The 15,545-nt window shown below is 42.7% G+C and overlaps 1 protein-coding gene across 1 annotated transcript in view; it reads right to left on the reverse strand.

The window, feature by feature from the left end:
* The window catches only part of LOC109418248 (uncharacterized), a 755,006-nt gene that overhangs the window by 220,629 nt on the left and 518,832 nt on the right, over positions 1-15,545 (reverse strand). The window contains exon 12 of the mRNA XM_062850749.1: positions 5,762-5,896. Within this exon, the coding sequence (XP_062706733.1) occupies positions 5,762-5,896 (135 nt within the window). The remainder of the gene's footprint in view (positions 1-5,761; positions 5,897-15,545) is intronic.

Genomic DNA, 15,545 nt, shown 5'->3' on the forward strand with positions numbered 1-15,545 from the left:
TGGTTCATGTTTGGTAGCTTTGGGTGTGTCAAGAGCCCAACCCAACGTCAAATTCGCGGTGGAATTGCAACGGAAAAATGGCTAAGAAGGGCGGCCGGTGAGGGGCACCGGCGGACCGTGCGCTCATATTTTTATATCATTATAATTTCTCGCGGAAGGTTTTCGGGCTCTCTGGCATGGCATGGCGTGGCAGCTCTAGATCGCACTTTATCTTGGCGGTTCAGTGCGGGCTGTGTGAATTGTGTATGAAATTTCAGTTTTCAGTACCGAGTAACCGAGACATTCTATCTCGTAACCGGAGAATGGCGGTAGAACGTTGTGAGGGTGTACGTTCACGTGTATGTATGTGTGTTTGTACAGAAACGGTTGAAACAGGCCGACCGCACTTGTTGCAGGAAATGTACAGGGAAGAGCCGGATACAAGTGGAGGAGATGCGATTTCCATCAACATTCGTTGGTCGGTCTTAGATGAAATAATTTATTTATGGCGGTCAGGATTGTTGAAAGCCGGAAAGGGATGTGTTGCCATTGTTTTCATGAATTCTATGAACATCCGAAAGTGCAAAATAACGACTTTTGGAAGGTGGACTTTTTATTGTTCGGTTGAATGGCGATGATTTTTTGGTTTCTGCGGACCTAAATAATTTACCGGCGGTATTATGCATTTTTGATTCGTTCAAACCACTTGTTTCATTTTCTGGTGAGAAAGCCTCGCTTTTTAGTGCAATTTTCAAAGATTAAGAGTGGTTTTGAAACTACTTGAATTCATCTATAAGACCACAAACGATATACGCTGGGTCTGCACTCTCTATTCAGTTGATTTTGATCAATACAGCTTTAAAGACAATACCAACAGATGCGTCTGTAAGTAGTAATCCCAAGCCTAGTTCCAAGCATGTTTTTCTAAAGAATAAGGAAATCTGCTGATCAGATACCCAAGAGGTGGGTCCTCGGATTATATGACGGTCAACCCACTAAAACCACATTCTCTTTCTTCCCTATTTCCGCGGTATGCCCTTCAGGGATAACTTCGACAAGAAGGGGGCCTTACATGAGTACTATCTATTGGTAAGCGTCTCACCAGCTATCACCTTAAGTTGTGCTATCTCCCATAGGTTGCAAAACGGTGAGTTGATAAGGCGAGCGCCCAACATAACTGTGGTTCTCAAAAGGGCCTAACTCTTGCTTCCATGGGTCAGAAGATGACAAAGACCGCCAGCAACGAGTTGTGTGCAGCCTGGACTGAGATGGCACGTCTCGGCTCAAACAGCGTCTCTTCTGGAATTCAGCGACTGAGTATGAAATGCTCCTCTACCGGAAGCTACACCTAAGGTGGCAGCACCACCAAGGAGGAGTGGCCAACAACCTACTGTTCCCGAAACCCAAAAAAAAAGACAGAAACTAAAAATGAAAGCTAACGAACTAATTCAACGGCGTCAACTTTTGACGCAAAACAACGAACAAGAATTGGAACCTGGAATGTATTAACCCAGCAGGGTAAACTGGCTCAACTAGCCAATGGGGCATGCCGTATGAAGCTTGAGATCCTAGCTAAGCGAAGTCCCTTGGCCGAACTTTGAAGAACACAGATTGGCGTCGAGTCCTTGCGTCGAGTCAAATTCTGCTATACCCTGACCTACGAGGTGAACACGCTCCTTGCCACTGTGGAGTTGTTTTCCTGCTCAGCGCTTACGCTCACGCTGCTCTCAAGAGGTGGGAACCTATTAATGAGAGGATATTGTAGCCAGATTTAGAACATGGGTTGGAAACCTTACCATGATCCAATGCTACGCGCCACCGATGTATCCGAAATGCAAGACAAAGAGAACTTTTACAGCTAACTGAATACTATCGTGGACAAGATTCCGAATGGTGATATCAAGATCCTCATGGACGACTTCAATGCGAAGGTTGGTTCCGACAACTCCGACCATGAGCACGTCATGGAACGCCATGGTCTCCGAGAAATTAGCGAGAACGGAGAGCTGTTTGCAGAGTTTAGTGGCAACATTGGCAAGAATAATTTGGCTGAGCTACGCACCCAGAGAGAACAGTGGATCACAGAAGATACCTGGAGGAAGATAGAGGAGCGAAAAAACGCCAAAGCCACGATAGAGCGAGCGAAAGCACGAGGAGCTAAAGACGTAGCCCGTCAGCGCCATTCGGCTCTCGAGAGGAAAGTGGAACGCTCATGTAGACGGGACAAAACAGCGTGGGTGCCCTAACCGATGAAGGTGAGAAAGCTGTTAATACCGGCAACATCCGTCTCATCTACGATGTTTCACGTCGCCTTAGTGGGACCAAGATGAATGCTACGATGCCCGTGAAAGACACGTCTGGACAGTTACTGGCCGACCTGGCTGACCAGTTGAAACGCTGGTTTGAACACTTTGGAAACCTTTTGAAGATTGACGCAACTCTCCGCCGGAAGCAAGCAGGATTCCGTGCCGGACGATCCTGTGTGGACCATATTATCACGCTCCACATCATCCTGAAGCAAATCACGGAATTCCAAGAGTCTCTCTACCTGGTGTTCATTGATTACGAAAAAGATTTTGGCCGTCTCAATAAGATGTGAGAAGGCCTCAGGCGCAAGGGTGTCCCTGAGAAAATCATCAGCCTCATTGAAGCACAGTACAGGGCATTTTCGTGCATAGTACTGCACAAAGGTGTCTTGTCCGACCCCATCCGGGTCGTTACTGGAGTGACGCAATATATAATATCACTGCTACTGTTCCTCATCGTAATCGACGAGATCCTGGAATGTGCGATTGTTCGTGAACCAAATCGTGGGTTGCTGTGGCAGCCCATTACCATGGAACACCATGACTTCAAATTGGCTGATGACGTAGCTCTCCTACCTCAACGACGCTCTGATATGCAGCGCAAGCTCAATGATCTTGCCAATCGCTCCTCGGCGGCAGGCCTTACCATCAACGTCAACAAAATCAAATCGTTTGATGAAGACATGGCCAACCCTGGAGAATATTGAAAGCTTCCAATAATTTGGTAGGTAGTAAAAATGCGGCCAATGGTGGCACCGAATAGGTGCACAGATTAAGAAGGTGGGGCAGCTTCTTCTAGTTTACAAATGGAAAAACAACCAGATTTGTCGACGGAACAAAATCCAAATTTTCAACTCGAACGTGAAATCTGTATTGTATTATATTTATTAAATTAAACGTAAGCCTGGCAGTTATAAACTAATTTTCAGGTCAAGCCAACTTCAAAATAATAATATTTCATTTACAAAAAATCTGTGCTGCTATACGCCAGCGAAACCTGGTGTGTATCAGTGAAGAACACGCAACGGTCGCAGGTCTTCATCAATAGATGCCTGCGGTATATAATTCGTGAATGGTGGATCCCCAATGTGAGTATATTACAGGTGGGGAAGAAGAAGAGATGGCTATGTATTAGTAAGGAGAGAAAAATGTAAACACAAATAGTGACGTCACTATTTGACACGCGTTCTCATGGGAGCTTAATTTGTTTGTAGTAGTGACATGTTTTGCACCAGACACGGATCTCGCGCACACGAAGTATCTTCTTCCCCACCTCTATTAGACTCTCATTGGTGGATCCCCAACGTGGAGTTCTGTCGTCAATGTCATCAAAAGCCGATAGCGCCGAAATCTGTAAGCAAGCGTTAGATTGGAATCCAGGAGGACATCGTAGCAAAGACAGACTCAGAGGTTAATGGCGGCGCAGCCTCAACAAGGAAATAAAGTAAGCCGACAGAAATTTGACCTGGCCTCAGCTCAGGAGAATGGCGGGCAATCGTCCTGCATGGAAATCTTTAAATTCGGCCCTCTGCGCTACCGTGGGTACTCGAGACATAGTAGAAGTAGGGTATTGATTCCCGTATCAAGCATTTTATTCCCATTTTCATCCTATGAAAAAAACAAATACTTATGGTACTCAGACCCTATATTGCCAACATCGTTAGCTGCCTTAAGTTGCAAGCAAATAAACATATAACATTTTTTTGAAAAATAAACTACTATTCCTTGTTCCCACATTCCCATGCATTCCACCCGATAATCGCAATGTGTAATTCGGCGTAGCAGTCTCATTAACAGATAGCTACCGTACTGCTCCTCTAGTTACATAAACAAATGCAAACTCTTGCGAAGAAATTCCATATGCAGACTTCTCCTCTCAACCCAACCACTTAAAACGGACGGAAGAGGAAACGTGGTAGGCAGTTTTATACGATTTTCGTGCTACACACTGGAACTGGAGCACGCTATGTCTGAACCAGCAGATTATAAAAATTGAATGTACATCGGATTTTTTTTCGCAGAACATCATTATTCAACCTATATTTTCATTTGCAGAAGGTTTAAAAATAATCTATCGGTGAAAATTTTTCCATACATTTTGTATGGGAGAGAAATTGGCCGAAAACGAGTATTTCATGCAAATTTGTATGAAAAACAGCTAAAAAAATGAAAAAATCAAAATTTCCCCGATGAAATATTTTAAAAGTTTCTGCATATGATAATATAGCATGAATTCTGATATTCTGTGGAAAGAAACCCGATGTACATTCAATTTTTATAATCTTCTAGTTCAGACATAGCGTGTGGAGTACAATTGGAGTGGCTATAGAACGCCTAAAAGTATTTGCGACAGTTGAGAGATATGTGCCAAAATGAATTATATCCGCTAATTCTGGAGCAGAGATCTGGTGTGATTTTTGAACCTCAAGTTGACGGACTGGTAATGCATCTTTCTCCTGAGAAGCTCCCAGACTGTGTATTGTTCATTTGTAAGCGAAAAATGGCTAACGTTTCTGAGTCGTCAGCCTGAAAGTCAAAGCTAGAAAAAATAGCCTACGATTAAAAGAAGGAAATATTTCTGATAATCATATTGGTGGTTAGAATGTCAAAAACTTCCTCTGGATCCTTTGATCATAATTCGGCCAAACGACATTCGATCAAACGACCCATTGGCATTCGGCTAAATGGTGTTCGGCCAAACGGCATTCGGCCAAATGGTCTGATACCGTGCAGAACAGATAACGACATAAAGGGTGTCCCGATCCAAATTGCACCACGGAAAATAGTGTAGGGGAGGCGGGGCAGTATGGACACCCTAAGGTTTTTGCCAACTTTACTTGGCAAGATGTCAAAAAAGTTTAGTTTTTTGATACATGTTTACTTTTAAAGTCTATTTAGCATCTATTGCATACGAGTGTTCACGAAGAAAAATGATTTAGGCACTTCAAAAAACGTCTTCAAGCATACGGGGCAGAATGGATGCTATCGCTAGAAGAAGAAACGAATTAGAAAAGCAGTTTCTCTTACTTCAACAGTACCGATTGGCAATCCATGCACCAACGTAAACCTCTGCTAGACAGCCACGAGCGCATGAACTTGCGCAGAGGCATACACGATATGCCGTGGGTAAGCAATTGCATCATCATTTCTTTTCACACTAACAAATTGTTAATAATTAGGTATTTCCTGTTTTAGGTGACTACAACATTTTAATATCAGTTCTTCAAATGCTCAAATAGGTATGTGGTGCAAACTAAGCATATACAAATGAAAAAAAAAATCGAATAATTGAAACAGGTGAGGTAAACATTACGGTTTTTGTTTTCTATGGAACGTCCAGTTCAGTGGTCAACCCGTACAATGTTCTACGGTCAAATTAAAAAGGCTGCCGCTGTCGCACAATATTCTCGCACTCACTAGTATACACTTGACCGGCTCAAAAAAAAAAAACCCTCAAACCTCTCCCCCTTACTTACCGCATGCAGTAGTTCCAGCAGCACCCCACCCTCCCCCGGCAGGAATCCGGCGTAGTGTTTCATCGCATATTCCAGGCACGACTGCAGCACGTTGGTGCCGTTGGTTTTCTGGTAGCCGAACGTAAGCCCTCGGAACTGTTTTTTGGGGGGCGGTGGCCACGACGATGGCATCCGTAGCAGCAGCAGCAGCAATGGTGGTGTTTGCATTGTGATGAGAGCGTTGCCGGAGTGGGCCATTTCGCGTGAGGTTGTAGTTTTTTTTTTTTGTTACGTGCCGTCCGCGTGTTATGAGATCATAGGAACGGTTATAAACCGGTCGTTGCGGCGTGGTATTTGGAATGTGGTTTTCCGGAGGTTTTTTTTCGAGAGGATTGTTATTTCCGTATGAAGGTTCGTACGGTGGTAATGTTTGTTTTCGTTTTTGATAATTCCATTCGAGTGTATTCGCAAGTGGATTGTGTATCGTTTGGCAAATCCGTAGATGATCGTCAAGGACCATTTGTAGTGGGACAGTTGGTTTCATGGAACGAGAAAAGGAAGAAAATATGCGTTATAATAACAATGTCGTTAAGAATGGTAAATATGTATTGCGTAATGTATTTCCATTTCTAATTTTGTAGCTAGCCTTTTGATACTATACTGCCGTGAATCGCAAGTCAGTCCCATCTGCATTTTGGACAGGATTGAGTTTTTGGCAGTTTTCGATCTTTCTTCGGATGATCTTTCAGCGGCGTGAATAAAAATATATAGTTGGTTCAATAAAAGCTAAAAACAACACCAAGTCAGATTGTCCCATGAATAAAAGTAATCGCAAGTCTGTCCCATTACGAACTTATGTACCCTTCTGTACAAAACCGAACACTGTTATAGCCCAGTTTCGAGTTCAACAGTGTTGTAGTAGAGTAGTGGCAGCCCCCTGGTAGGACTTGAAATAAGAGTGATGTGACAACCCCCTGGTAAGATGATGATGGCAGTTGCTCGTGAGTGTCCATGAATGTATGCGTGAGATTTGAACAGTTGACGAAGCATATATGCTGATGGATATGACAATGTTTGTTATTGTTTTTGTTCTTAGTCCGTACTTAGAGTTGTTTGTAAATAGACGTCTGTAAATAGCACTCCTTGTACAAAATTTTTCTTTCTCCGTATCACGCGATTTCGGGACGGGAATTTATCCGTAGATCGGTTAGGTACCGAGTAAAGTGTCCACTGTGCTGGGATTCCAACAGGTCATGGGCCCAGATATCGGAAGAAAGAGCGTTTGAAGTGTGCTTTGTTCGAAGACAAATGTTGTGAAGTGCGTTTAAGTGAACGTTTCAGATACTGATTGCTATCAGTTCAAATATTTACTGTTATCGAAGAGCAGATTTGGAAGAAATATTTATTTGGAAGAAGTGCTAAATACTTAGCAAGAAAGTAGGCAAATGAAGTAGTGCGGCAGTACGGACATTGTTGTTCAAGTCATACGAACAGATTTGACTGAAAATCGCGCCGATTGTTGTGTTGAAACAAAAGGAGGGAATTTGTGTGGACGAAAGAGTAGACGACTGATCGGCATTGAACGCAACGCAGTGGTCCAAAGTGGAAATTTTGTGCGACGAAAAACGACCATCTAAATAGTTTTAAAATGGCAGATGCAAAAATTACGTTCGATCGGTTGAGTGATGTCAACTGGTCGACTTGGCGCTTCAGGATGGAGCTATTGTTGATGCGTGAAGATTTGTGGACACTGGTTAAGGACCCTAAGCCAGAGTCAGCGGATGTGACGTCAGCGTGGACCAGAAAGGACGAAAAGGCTAGAGCGATGATTGGACTGGCACTGGAGGACAGCCAGTTGATCCACATCATGGAGGCAGCAACGGCAAAAGAGATGTGGGAGAAGCTGAAGAGCTATCACGAGCGTGGATCATTATCAAATAAGATCCATGTTCTACGACGACTTTGCTCGTTGCGTTTGGACGAAGGAGGAAACATGTCCGAACATCTGGCGGAGGTCTCGGCGTCGGTACATCGGCTTGCTAGGATGGGAGAAATACTTAAGGAGCATCTGGTTGTGGCGATTTTGTTATCGAGCTTACCGGAATCCTACAGCCCGCTCGTAACCGCTCTAGAAGGCCGCCCGGAAGAAGACTTGAAATTAGACTATGTCAAGGGGAAGCTGCTGGATGAAGGACGAAGAAAAAGTGAAAAACAAATGAATGAGAATGATCAAGAGAAAGCGATGAAATCTACAGAACAGCAAGAAAATAGGAGAAGTTTTGTTCGTGTATGTTACTACTGTGGACGCGGCGGGCATTTCCAGAGGAACTGCCCAGTGTTGTTGGAGGAGACAAGAGCTAATATGAAGAAGCAAAGCCAGCAAGTCAAGTCAACAACTTTGCAGCATATAGATCCAGTGAACGATGGTGCATGTTCTCGGGATGTATGTTTTAATCTGACTACCGGAAGTGATGTGGACGCTGGAAGGTGGATAATCGATACTGGATGCACGAGGCACATGACGAATTCAACGATGAATCTCGGTTGGTGGAATCCTTGTGCAGAAGAAGTGGTCTTAGCAGATGGAAAAGCGGTCAAAGCAAAAGGTAGCGGCCAAGGAAGAATTGTTGGAGTTGGAATGTATGGCGAGCAAGTGGAAGTGAAGATTAAAGAGCTGTTGTACGTGCCAGAATTATCAAGGAACGTGCTATCCGTCAGCCGAATAACAGAAGATGGCTATACCGTGGTTTTTGGATCGAGAAGTTGTAGAATCATGGATGGTGAGAAGGTACTTGCAGTGGGTGAAAAGTGCGGCGGATTGTACTACCTGCAGCAGTAATCAACACGGTTCGACTCAGGAGGAGTAAAGCGTTTTGGTTCAGGAGGAGTATGTCAGTGGACTGCCACTAAGGAGGAGTGTTGTAGTAGAGTAGTGGCAGCCCCCTGGTAGGACTTGAAATAAGAGTGATGTGACAACCCCCTGGTAAGATGATGATGGCAGTTGCTCGTGAGTGTCCATGAATGTATGCGTGAGATTTGAACAGTTGACGAAGCATATATGCTGATGGATATGACAATGTTTGTTATTGTTTTTGTTCTTAGTCCGTACTTAGAGTTGTTTGTAAATAGACGTCTGTAAATAGCACTCCTTGTACAAAATTTTTCTTTCTCCGTATCACGCGATTTCGGGACGGGAATTTATCCGTAGATCGGTTAGGTACCGAGTAAAGTGTCCACTGTGCTGGGATTCCAACAAACAGTAGGTAATCGCTCAAGAAACTTCTTGACCGATTGCTGGCAGAAACTTTCTACGGTGACTGCCATTTGAACTGTCATTTCTTCGCAACTGTGTACTGCGATCGAAAAAAAAAAACGGTTTCTTGAGCGATTCAGGCAACGAGTTTCCCATGCTGTGTGCATTCAAAATGCAAATATCAAATGCGGGAGCACCAAATGCGGTAAGATTTTCTAACAAGTAACCCGATGTCAGTGGGAGCTTTCGAATCCTAGGTTAGCGGTGATATCAACAGTATTACCGGAGGAATGGATGGAAGGTATCGTGAGTCCCATCTACAAAAAGGCCTACAAGTTGGATTGTGGGAACTACCGCGCCATCACACAAATTTTATGCCACCGTCTATCACCGATTGTAAGAGAGATTGTGGGGCAATATCAGGCTGGATTCATGGGTGAACGCGCTACAACGGACCAGATGATCGCCATCCGCCAGGTGTTGCAGAAATGCCGCGAATACAAAGATATTGATATTATATTGATATCGTAACTAGGTGGGTCGATCAAGTGGAGGACGATCTGCGGACCCTACGCAGAGTGCGGAGCTGGAGACAAAAAGCCATGGACCGAGTGGAATGGAGACGGCCATATGCACAGCATAGGACACTCAGGCCTTATTGTGACCGGTGAGGCAAGTATAGGGTTCTCGTCCATTTCTTAGAGATGAAAAATAGCCGGCTATATTGACAACCACCTTAGAATGTGGTCGGTCAGCTAGGTCTGCTCAGGCTTGACAGAAACTCCCTCGCGAGAAAATGAGGAAGCGATTTCGGCGATTTTCTGAGGAGTGAAAATAAAACTCAGAAATCACAACGCAAATCCTCAACAACACCGAGCGCGAGCTTCCTTCAGGGATTTCTCCAGGGATTCCTTCTGGGATTCCTCCAGGGATTCCTTCAGGGATTCCTCCAGGGATTCCTTCAGGGATTCCTCCAGGGATTCCTTCAGGGATTCCTCCAGGGATTCCTTCAGGGATTCCTCCAGGAATTCTTTCATGGGTTCCTCCAGGAGTTCCTTCGGGGATTCCTCCAGGAATGCCTTCAGTGATTCCTCCAGGATATCCTGTAGGGATTGCTCCAGAAATTCCTTCAGGGATTCCTCCAGGAATTCCTTCAGGGATTCCTCCAGGAATTCCTTCAGGGATTCCTCCAGGAATTCCTTCAGGGTTTCCTCCAGGAATTCCTTCAGGGTTTCCTCCAGGAATTCCTTCAGGGATTCCTCCAGGAATTCCTTCAGGGATTCCTCCAGGAATTCCTTCAGGGATTCCTCCAGGAATTCCTTCAGGGATTCCTCCAGGAATTCCTCCAGGGATTCCTCCAGGAATTCCTTCAGGGATTCCTCCAGGAATTCCTTCAGGGATTCCTCCAGGAATTCCTTCAGGGATTCCTCCAGGAATTCCTTCAGGGATTCCTCCAGGAATTCCTTCAGGGATTCCTCCAGGAATTCCTTCAGGGATTCCTCCAGGAATTCCTTCAGGGATTCCTCCAGGAATTCCTTCAGGGATTCCTCTAGGAATTCCTTCAGGGATTCCTCCAGGAATTCCTTCAGGGATTCCTCCAGGAATTCCTTCAGGGATTCCTCCAGGAATTCCTTCAGGGATTCCTCCAGGAATTCCTTCAGGGATTCCTCCAGGAATTCCTTCAGGGATTCCTGCAGGAATTCCTTCAGGGATTCCTCCAGGAATTCCTTCAGGGATTCCTCCAGGAATTCCTTCAGGGATTCCTCCAGGAATTCCTTCAGGAATTCGTTCAGGGATTCCTTCAGGGATTCCTTCAGGGATTCCTTCAGGAATTCCTTCAGGGATTCCTTCAAGATTGCTTTCAGCGATTTCCCTGAAGGAATTCCAGGAGGAATCGCTGAAGGAATTCCTGGAAGAATTTCTAAAACAATTCCTGGAGGAATCTCTGAAGGAATTCCTGGAGAAATCTCTAAAATCTGAAATGTACGTGGAACGGAACTCTTGGAAATATTACAGACGAAATTCTTGATCTCTTGATCTTCTTGAGCAATCTGAGAAGGAACTTCTGTAGGTCTTTCTTAGAAAAAAATATGGAAAAAGTCATCGAGAAAACATTGCAGGAGTTTTCAATGGTATCTTCGAAGGAATTCCTGGAAGAATTTCCTATGAAATTTCTGAAAAGTCCATGAAAAATTCCTGAAAGAATTTTTGTCCAAATTCCTGGAGATATTCCAAAGTTATTGCTAGAGGATGCTTGAAAGAATTCTTGAAGGTATTCCCGAAAGATTTACTAGAGGACTCCTCGAAGGGAATCCTAGACAAATTCCTAAAAGAATTTTCGATGAAATTCCTTAACGATTTCGCATAGGATTTCCTAGAAGCATATTTGAAAATTGTTTGAAGAAATTCTTGAAACTTTTCCTGTAGATTTCCTAGAAAGTATTACTACGAAGAATCCTCGACGATACTTGCAGATAAAATAAAGAAAACAAATCCCTGAGGGAAACTTCCAAAAAATCCCTTGAAGCATTCGCGATGAAATTCCTGGAGGCATCGCTGAAATCCCGGAATAATTGCTGCAGGAATCTGGGAAGGAATCTCGGAGAATCCGAAAAAAAAATCTTGTAATAATCTACGACGAAATTCCCGCAGGTGTTCTTGGAGTAAACCATGAGAAAGTTTTTGGAGTTTTTGGGGGAATTCCTAGAAGATTCTCCGTAGAATCCTCGAATATATTTCTGAAGGCATCTTCAAAAAAAAAACACGAGGAAAATTTATAGAAATCCTGGAGGCATCCCCGAAAGATAATCCCTGATTCTTGGTTGAATTTTTACTAGAAGCAGGCTTTGTCCCAGTGGGTACGTTACGCCAAGAAGAATAAGAAGCGAAAGCCCCTCCGGCGCACAGTGGTCCAGATTTGAAAATACCTGGCAAAAATTGCCAAATCATAGTAGTCTGATAGTTTTAGCCTATATTAGTGTATTGGAACATGATTTAGCGCTCAATTTCATTTTAAAGGCATTTTCATTTTTTGTCGATTCCGAACAAATTGATGTTTTTCATACAATTTTACTACACACATATCATCATGGAGCTATTGTTTTGGCAGCTCTTGGCAGTTGCATTTTTCTTTAACCGATTCTGTATACATAAACGAGCATTTGAAAGGAATCTCCCCCGCGGGGAGTAGCGGGGAGTGATTTGTAAGACACTTTGAATTCAAACTGTTAGAATTTCTCCTACTAATGACATGTAATGTCAATTTTGAAGCCAAAAGTGTTATTTTGATCTCTTGCTCCATTGCAGATGTCTGATATACACAAGAACTTACAAATAAACTTTTGAAAACAATTGTATTACTTATATCAATAGACTTTTGAAGTGGTTGAACTTGTTTGTGTTCTTTATCAAAAATTCAGCACTTTTTCCATTAGCAGCTTTTTAGTGCTGTAACAAGATACAAAATCAATATTTCCAATTTTTTTAAATGCCAGTCAATGCTCCTGGAATTGAGGATGAATGCTCAATATACTGTATCCCATATAAGACATGTTCAAAAAATGAGTTTCTGCCAGCTTTTCTCAAAATTGGACCTCTGTGCGGCGGGCCACATATGGCCATATTTCTTCATGTCGATGTTTCGATTCTACGGCGAGAATATACACATGTTTCGTTCCGTTGCTCCGCCAATTCAACGGCAAATGATCGTGTAATGCACTAACATCCCAACATTGCCACGAGTCCAGTTGAATTGCCTCCGTAAATTATCATAGTTGCACCAGTCTTGCCATCCAAATTGCATGTTTGCGGTTTAAAATTAACTTCAGCTTCACTCCCGCCATAAAAACTTCAGTTTGTTCCCCCGTTTGTTTTGATTATTATGCTCTGACGTTTTCCCAACATGATTGCGTGGCAGGCGTGCCAATTTATTTCCGCACGCAGCCAGTTCAATACAGATAAATTTCAGATTAAAATCGAGGATAATACCGTTTGGTGCTTAAGAAAATCGAGGATAATACGTGATTGGCGTCTAGTACGCTGTGGAGCTTACCGCCATAAGCGTTGCCGTTAGCCAATATCCTAGTCCGTTAGAGCATATGCTCAGAAGAGGGTCAGGTGTCAGCCGCTTTCGAGGGGAAGAGAAACTGACAAAAAATTGCAAGTGCCGGGGCTGGGATCGAACCCATGACCATCCACTAATGAAGTGAACGTGTGACCACTACGCCACTTGCCCCAGCTCACACTAATATATGATTCTCATGAAATTACTATCTATGTGGTGATACTTTTATAGATATTGCGGTAATATTCCGAGAGAAAGTTGTGATGAATTCATTGAGTGCTACATAGATGAAGTTTCTAAGAAATGCTCCAAGTTATCAGTCCTAGTTTATTTCACGTATGGTTCAAAAATAGCCAATCTGGTACACAGTACATATTACTTAAAATCCTGCGAAATTGTTTAAAATAAACAGCGGTATCTTCACTTACTTCAATCTCAAATTTGGCGAACTCATCTCCGCGAATAAAATATTCAGTAGTGCTCTCGGAAGCTGGTACCCACTTGCCTACAGTTATCCATAAAATGAGCATAAACTCTATTACTTGCCTAAATTATGCATTGAGCCTTCGCGGCAAATACCTATACAGTACAGTTTCTTAAACCCCACGGTTCCCTGAACGACCAGAGGCAAATATTTATACACTCTAACGTTTCCTCTGAGAAATTCACACCGCCCTTACTAATAATACAGTTTCGTTGGTAGGTCTACCTGTGCTGCAATTCCGGTGCCGCCTAGTGGTTCAGTGTGGTTGTATTTCCATATTCATACTATCGCGGCGCGTTGCTGGCGGAGATGGCGGTTTTCCTTTGAATACCAAATCGGTACAGATACTGAGATGGGAGATGGTTACCAGCAATCCGAGAAGAGTTTGGAATTAAAATTTATCAAATTTAGCTCTTAACTGGCTGGTTGATACTATTTTTCTTATTGTGTTTTCTTGTTCAACTGCTTTGTTACGAATTTAATACTCTTTTTAATGTTAATGATCAGAATAAAATTAAAACCGTTCTATTAGAATTTCTGGTGAAAAAAGGGGTCGACAAAATAAGTCTTTATTTTGTCTCTAATCTCTGCTCGGAAAATTTGCGAACATCTTCGAAAAGGAATCAAACAGAGACGCTACCGTCCTACCACCAAGGGGAAAACCCGGTGCCCATAACACTCGAAAATAACAAAAGAGACTCTTTTGCATGGTAAATCCTTCCAAATCGATAACGATAAAATAAGCCCGCCACGTTCCAGTTTCGACAGATCCTCCCTTCTCCTCCAACATCCAACACTATGGCAAACCGAACACGAAAATGTGGGTCGGAGTCTGCCCCAAAACGGAAGGACATTTGTCGCCGATGAATGTAAATGGTGCTGTTTAAAGCAAACGACAAGGTGGTAGAGAACTTCGAGTCCTGCTATCCTCGAAGCTTTCTTTCAACTCTGTGGTGATGAATATTTACATCGTAGTCTTGCGAATGGAATTCAAAAATTGATCGGGAATGTTTGATTGGTGCGTGCGGTGTAGTATTAGTTCATGAATATTACAGGAGCCGTGCACTGTGGCCTTGTAAGCAAATTCACAACGATGATGGTCTGAACATGAGGAGGTACGCAGTTCTTGACTGGTACATAGTGGAAGGCCATTTCATCCCAACGTAGAATAGGTTCTTGTACCATTTGGGCAGGTGTACCTATTTTGGGCACTTGCCGCTTAACTTCGCCAATTTAAAACCAATTGATTTGATTTTTTGTTTAGAGTTAGATACTGTAGGTATCTCACCAGTACCAAAATAGTTATTTATGTAACGAGTTACAAAAAGTTGATTTTTTCAGCAGTCGAGGCTTGCCGAGTTGGATAAATACGAAGAGTGCTGAAAAAATTAAATTTTGCAACGAGTTCCATACAAAATGTTATGCAATGATGTTTTCATTATACAACTCATTTGAGTTGCATAATGTTCAGAATGCAACCCAAATGAGTTGCATTATGAGCATTATGCAACTTTTTTTCATTATGCAACTCATTTCAGTTGCATAATAAACCAGTTCGGAAAAATTGGCCATTATGATACTAAAATGAGTCCTATAAAATGGATATTATCATATTTAATTGCATAATAGTTATTTATGTAACGAGTTGCAAAAAGTTGATATTTTCAGCACGAGTCGTACATTTAACCAACGAGGCTTGCCGAGTTGGATAAATACGAAGAGTGCTGAAAAAATCTCGAGTTTTGCAATGAGTTCCATACAAAATTTTATGCAATGATTTTTTCATAATGCAACCTATTTGAGTTGCATAATGTTCATAATGCAACTCAAATGAGTTGCATTATGAACATTATACAACTATTTTTCTTTATGCAACTCATTTCAGTTGCATAATAAACCAGTTCGGAAAAATTAACCATTATGATACCAAAATGAGTTAGATAAAATATAAATTATAATACAGTCAGGTTTTTTTTACGCGGGGGATACGTACCGTGTAAAAAAA

The sequence above is a fragment of the Aedes albopictus genome, chromosome 2 (assembly GCF_035046485.1).
Source record: "Aedes albopictus strain Foshan chromosome 2, AalbF5, whole genome shotgun sequence".
NCBI classification, from domain to species: domain Eukaryota; kingdom Metazoa; phylum Arthropoda; class Insecta; order Diptera; family Culicidae; genus Aedes; species Aedes albopictus.